Raw genomic sequence first — 6509 nt, forward strand, 5'->3', positions numbered from 1 at the left:
AACGATTATGTGGGGGCAATCCATGGCGGGGGCTGAGGGGCATTTCAGTGCATAACACGGTGTAGCGCACACTCGACTACTGTTTCCTTAACTCAAAGTGACAAGTAGTCTCTCTTGGGGCTAACACCAAGTCGCATATTGGTTGATGGTGCAATGTGGCATTGCACCAGCTGCAGCAGACAACCAAAAGTGGAAACGACATCCGACAGTAATTAAAAAACTTGCGCGGAAATGTTCGCATTTCTTCATAAAGCACAAAAAACTTCCTTTAACCCAGTGTTTCTCAAATGAGTGGTAGCCCCGTGGCTCGTCAAGGAGATCAGCGTTTGACCTCGGGAACATGCTTTTTATTTTTCTTTTTAAATTTTTTTGAATTTAGAATGCACTTTAAATCTTTTCTGTTACATTTAATAAAGCTATTCTTTGCTGTAAATTGGTCCATATTTCTTTCTTTTTTATTCTCTTATACGTTAATAAGGATACAGTGTTATGCAGAGGTGTACTTATAACAATTTTATAGACAAATGATACTATTTATAGTGTGTAGATGTTTTCTTCTTCCTAGGGGGGGCATGACAGAAAATAATTGAGAAGCACTGCTTTAACCCGACGTTGTGCAGTCAGAGGATGAACCCAGTAGCGGCGGAGATTTTTCTCTCCCTACGTAAGCGTATTACGAGTATTTTTAAAACAAGAAGATTAATATCTAACATAGCAAAATGGTCCCTATTGAAAGGAGGCACCTCAAATAAAACGACAAGGGCTTTCATATCCAGTTCCCGACACTGCCTCCACAGGTTAACACACAAACTACAATTTCTCTAGGACGTTCAGAGGAAGTTTGTTTATCCAAAAACCTAACGCCCGTGTGAACAAGGCCTAAATCTCCTCCTCCTCCTCACTTAGCACAGACAAACTTTCACTTTCGTTTCTTCACAAGTGACTTCCTTGTTTGTCTGACTGATTTTCTCTGCCTCCCTCTCCTCAGACTGACAATGGCTGAAGCCCAGCTGTGTGGATTACAGGACGAGTTCACCTGCTCGGTTTGTCAGGACACCCTGACTGACCCCGTCACCATCCTCTGTGGTCATAATTTTTGTCTGAAGTGCCTCACGGACTGCTGGGATCAGAGCCAAGAGTGCAGCTGTCCTCAGTGCAGACACACCTTCACCACAAGGCCTGAGCTGAACAGAAACACTCTGCTGAATGAAGTCATCAAGAAATTAAAGAAGACGGCACTCAGTTCTCCTCCATCTCAGAATTATGCCGGCCCTGGAGACGTGGAGTGCGACTTCTGTACTGGGAAGAAGTTAAGAGCAGAGAAGTCCTGTCTAACCTGCATGGCCTCATACTGTGAGGCTCACCTGCAGCCTCACTATGAAGGAGACGCCCTGCAGCACCACAAGCTGGTTGATTCTGATAGAAATCTGAAGGAGAAACTCTGTGAGAAACATCAGAAGAGTCTGGAGATGTTTTGTAAAACTGATGAGATGTGTATCTGCTTGATGTGTGTGGTGACTGAACATGATGGTCATGAAAAGGTCACGCTGGAGACAGAAAGAGAAGAAAAAGAGGTGAGTGGAGTTTAGTATTTGATGAAAACAAAATGCATGACAGGAGTTAAGGGATTTGTAATGTAGTGTAACAAGGAAATCCATTTATCCATCTTAAGACCTTCATTGTTGCCTACAGAGTAGTCAGTAGGTCAGCACCTGAGTATATGGAGACCCTGCTGAAGTCCTCTGCTCCTTCTTTCCTACTCGGTCTGCCAGTGAACAGCGTCTGGTGATGTCACCTCTGTGTGTTATCAGGTCTCAATCCCGACTCTTTTACTGTGTAGTTCCCACTTGGTGTGACGAGCTGCCCACCTACGTCCATACTGCTGACTCCCTCAATGTATTTAAGAAGTAAATGAAGGCCCATCTGTGCTGTGAATATGTCAAACTGATAGAATAAATGTTTTCCATTAACTTGTTGTTAAAGTTTAATTGATTTACTGATTATAAGTGATGATTACATAGCCCAATAAATTTTTTTTTTTTTCTTGGTGTCTTGGATTTTAGGCCTGTTCCTGGGGTTACTTGGGGCGCTGATTCAGAAAATTGCATTACATAGACCACATCAGCTCTAGTTTCTTAGATATGATTGAATTTATAAAATTTTAGTCCAATTTTTAAAAGATCTCTTCTGTAGAATCGGGATGTCATCATGGGAAATTTAAATTCTAACGAGTTTTTTATCTTCTTCTTCTGTTATCTGGTCTGTGTTTTTGTGTACAAGTTAGCAGATATAGTGAGTGTTCACATATTACATATGTCATTTTATTTCCAACTGTAGTTTTACATCCAAAGATTGGCCTCTGAGGGAATATGTGGTGGTTGGAGGACAAAATGTAATTAATGAGCCTTTGGTAGCACGAGACAGACTCATATACAGCTCGGTCTTAGATGGCTTGCCAGAGAACCCTGGTGACTTAAGCAAAGAGCAAAGTGAGAGATTTCACCAAGACATACAAACAATGGAAGTCAGATACCAAGGAAGATGGGATGCACACATGATGGCTGACTATTGTTGGAATCTTCTCGGGATTGTCCTGGCATGTCCCACTCTCGGAAGTCTTTCAAAAGGAGCTTCTTGTGAGTTGAATAACTGGAAAGTTTGTATCATAAATCTGTGGTTTCGTTATGAAATAAGTAGATTTTCATGTAGTACACTTTTCTTTTAACATTTAATAGGTTTCCTTCATGCTTAAAAGATATTAATTTAACACTGCATTAAAATAGCCTGATTTTTTATGGGCAAGCGGAGTGAAGAGTGTTATATGGCATATGCTCTGTACCCCAAAAACTAGAGCTGATAGGGAAAAACTGGGGCCATTTTTGGAATCAGCAGGTCAAATATACAAAGAAACAGGTCTGACATTTGAGGCACCAAAATATGCGTAGCCAGTGATATTTGTTAGTTGTCACATTTTCTCATTCGCGGCAATCAACTTTTATTACCTGTCCTACTACGTGCTGAACAAACAGGCCCAGGCCTAATGTTACTCGATTATGTTTACTGCTTTTGTAAGTTAAACTTTGGAGAAAAGCTTCTGCCAAGCAAATAAATTCAAAAATTAAAATGTCATATTTATAGATAGCAAGGGGCTGTGGAGCCTATCCTGGTGACACTGTGTGTAAGGCGTGAAACAGTCCAGGATGAGACACCCAAAGTTATTAGTGGACAGCCGAGTGAGCCGAGTGCTCTCATTAAACTGAGTTGATGTTCTTTGTACTCTGATCAGTTTCTATTTGAGCATCTCAGGCGGTGAAGTTCAAACTCCAACCTGCAGACCACAACTGTCCACTGGCAGGGGTGCAAGCGTCACGTGGGCTACTGTAGAAATGTCTGACATTCTGACCCTCATGAGGTGTTCTTAACAAGATGTTGGTACTGTTGGTTGATATAAAGCGTAGTAAGTAATCATGCAATGTCATCATAAACGTAATTCAACACAAGGATTGACACATCAATAGAGACACGTGGTACGTGTGCTTAGCGAGTTGTTTGCGTTTATTTTATTTGTCCATTTTTAAAGAATTTGATTTTAAATTTGGGCTGATCTCAAGGCCTTTTAAGAGACATGTCATAGTCACATGTCAATCTATGTTGTTCTCCAGAGTTAACTGTAAAATAATTAAAAATAAATTCATCTCAAAAATTTCAAAGTACTATTCCTTTGTAGATTTTAGTAAGTGACACAAATGTGGCTGAGTCCTCATTGTAAGATTAAAGATCTTAACTCACAGGTGAACACGTGTTTAGCAACCAACATCTTAAACATCAATGAAGTCTAAGAAGTGGCCTGATATTTTTCAGGTCAATATGAATCAGTTCACTAATATCAACACCTAATTTTTTGATCTATTCATATTTTCTATTGATTGTCTATCAGTTGATTTGGATTCTCTAACGTAAATCAATTCCTCAGATTCCTCCGACAGACCTCGACTTGTGGAGCAGAATGACATCGCTTGGTCAGAAGCTCATTTTCTTAAGCTGCCACTGCCTGCCCCTCTTTAATTGACTTGTAACTTCAGCTCAGATTTTAGTTCACTTCACCAGGACTCTCTTTGGCTGTTTTGGGTTTCATCTGATCAGTCTGATCAACCACAGGCAAAATGTCACCCAACAATGTCTCAGCATGTCACTCTTTATCACTTTGTGACTGAAGAAAGAACCAAAACTCAATCCCTTACAAAACTGATGGACAGCAGAAATTAGCAGAAAAAGTTACAGCATCAAGTCCACTCCTTCCTTTATAACCCTTTGGAGGCACAAGACCTCTGATCTCTGCCCCTGGATTAGCTTCTGCCCTGTATTAAGACTCTTACTGTGGACATCACAAAGGCTAAATGATCTCTTCTACTCCAAAGGGTAACATAGTGCCTGACTGTAAGAACTGAAGACCACCTGTAGCATAGTTGGATGTGGGTGTCACATTCAGTAATGTCTTCTAAAGGAAATCAAAGTGCACATGTAAGAGAGAAAACACATACAACATCTCTAGTGAATTGCTGAATGAGGAAATCAGGATCTCAGTTTACACAGCAATTGTACAATTTTTTCCAGCTAATGAAAACCAGTAGGAGTGAAACCTCAAAAACTGTAAACTGCAGTGCAGCCAACAGCCAGAAAGAGAAAAGGCAGAGAGAGAAAACAATCTGTCTGAAGAAAGACAAAGCAAACTGAATGTTTTTCCATGTGTGCCAGAGGAAGCTCTCCATGGATAAAACAATCTGGACAAAGCATCACCTCACCTGAGTGACCATAAACCAAGTCCGGACTTCACCTACTCAGAGTCTGAGAACTTCTGATGGTGACTCGGTAGTTAAGATAAAGCCAGGGGGTGAATTCTGGAAGTTGACATCACCATAACTGTGTGAAGGAGAAGGTTTAGCTGATGTAAGGGTCTCTTCATAAATTCAGTAAGAAAACTAAAGTGGGCTTGTATCAGTTCACTCACTCACGCATACACACACACACTCAGATACACTTTTTTCTTTTAATCTTTTTTGTCATTCCTGTTTATTAATTCAGGTCTAAATTGTGTTATGAAATGTCAAACAAATGTGATGTGAAAATAACAGGACTCAGAAAGAGAAGAAGAAATCACAAAGTGAACATGAATTCTGATCTGACCACGTGTGTCCTCTTGTGTGTTCAAACAGAAACAGCTGGGGGCGACACTGAGTGACATCAAGAGGAGACTTGAGGAGAGAGAGAAGACACTGAAGCAGACGAGGAGGGCGATGGAGGAGATGAAGGTGAGTGGAATAGGAAGACAACACTTCACATCAAAGAGGGGAGAATAAATGAGAACTTGAAGAGCAGCAAAGCTTCACTGGTGATGATGAGTAGGGACACGAGAAGGGAGAGTTAGAGAAGACGTGTTGTGGTGTCCTTCATGGCCTTTCACTGTTGACAGAATCCCAGGTGTTACTCAGTGGAGATTCAGACAGCATCACCCTAAAGTCCTCTGATATTCCATCAGCTGCTTAAAGGGGACTTAACTCTACTGACAGAAACTCACACTGAAGGTTGATGCTGATGTTCTGAATTAGATCAGCGGGCACAACGTTCATTAATGGTTAATTTTTTGTTAATTGTTTCAAGAAAGTAGCATTGCATGCAATCAAGTTCAACATATACATGAAATGACTTTAAAAGTCAAACTCAATAATAATAATAATAAAACAAAAACCAAAAAGTTAAAATAGAAAACAGGAAACAAAAAAAAAACAAAAAAAAACTACCAAACAGGAATTTTGGAACAGGAACCCAAGAAAAAGAGGACCAAAAATAATTTATGAAAGAAAGAAAGAAATAAATAAAGGAAAAAGGCATAATATCCTTTCCCCTGCTATGAATGCTTATTCTAAAGTTGTATTAATTAGATGTTACCATGTTTTAAAAAAGCTTTGAACAGAACTTCTAAGTGAGACTTTGTTTATTTCGAATTTCAAATTGTTCAGAACATCAGTGACCCAGTGACTTACATTATAACCGGTTGGCTGTTAAATGTGCAAACATGTGCAGTGTGGGGAAACAAAAGTGCCATTAATCTCAGTCAAAGGCTTTCTCTGTGTCCAAAGATAATAAGATCTCAGCTGTCTTAAATTTTATGAATGAGTATATTACATTAAACAGAAAATGAAGATCTGAAGGTAACTGTTAGCCTTTAATAAATCTGGTTTGGTCTTATATTAACCTTTAAGTATTTGCGACCCGAGTTTTCATAACAGTTTTTTCGCACCCCCCAAATGTTTTTTGAAAGAAGCCCACTAATACCAATTTGTTCTTTTTTAATTAATGATATATTATAGATGCATATTTTATTATACCTACTTAACTTTAATCGACATTTATCCAACTCTATATTTATTTTTCTAGTATCAGAATGTAGTTTAAGTTCATTTGTTTTGGTTTCAATAGATGCATTTGTCATATTTTTGATTCCTGTCTTC

General features: G+C 39.3%; 1 protein-coding gene across 1 annotated transcript; it reads left to right on the forward strand.

The window, feature by feature from the left end:
- The first annotated feature begins 935 nt into the window (after positions 1–935).
- Positions 936–6028, forward strand: LOC120522260 (E3 ubiquitin-protein ligase TRIM47-like). Its single transcript, XM_039743316.1, has 2 exons — positions 936–1574; positions 5214–6028. Exons 1-2 carry the CDS (start codon positions 996–998, stop codon positions 5355–5357), a joined length of 723 nt encoding a protein of 240 aa, XP_039599250.1. The 5' UTR covers positions 936–995; the 3' UTR covers positions 5358–6028.
- The last annotated feature ends 481 nt before the right edge of the window (positions 6029–6509 follow it).

The sequence above is a fragment of the Polypterus senegalus genome, unplaced genomic scaffold, assembly GCF_016835505.1.
Source record: "Polypterus senegalus isolate Bchr_013 unplaced genomic scaffold, ASM1683550v1 scaffold_5567, whole genome shotgun sequence".
NCBI lineage: Eukaryota > Metazoa > Chordata > Cladistia > Polypteriformes > Polypteridae > Polypterus > Polypterus senegalus.

Coding starts and splice junctions, on each gene's coding strand:
- LOC120522260 (XM_039743316.1), top strand. CDS start 996: ATGGCTGAAGCCCAGCTGTGTGGATTACAGGACGAGTTCACCTGCTCG. Junction 1,575..5,213: donor CAGAAAGAGAAGAAAAAGAG/GTGAGTGGAGTT, acceptor GTGTTCAAACAG/AAACAGCTGGGGGCGACACT.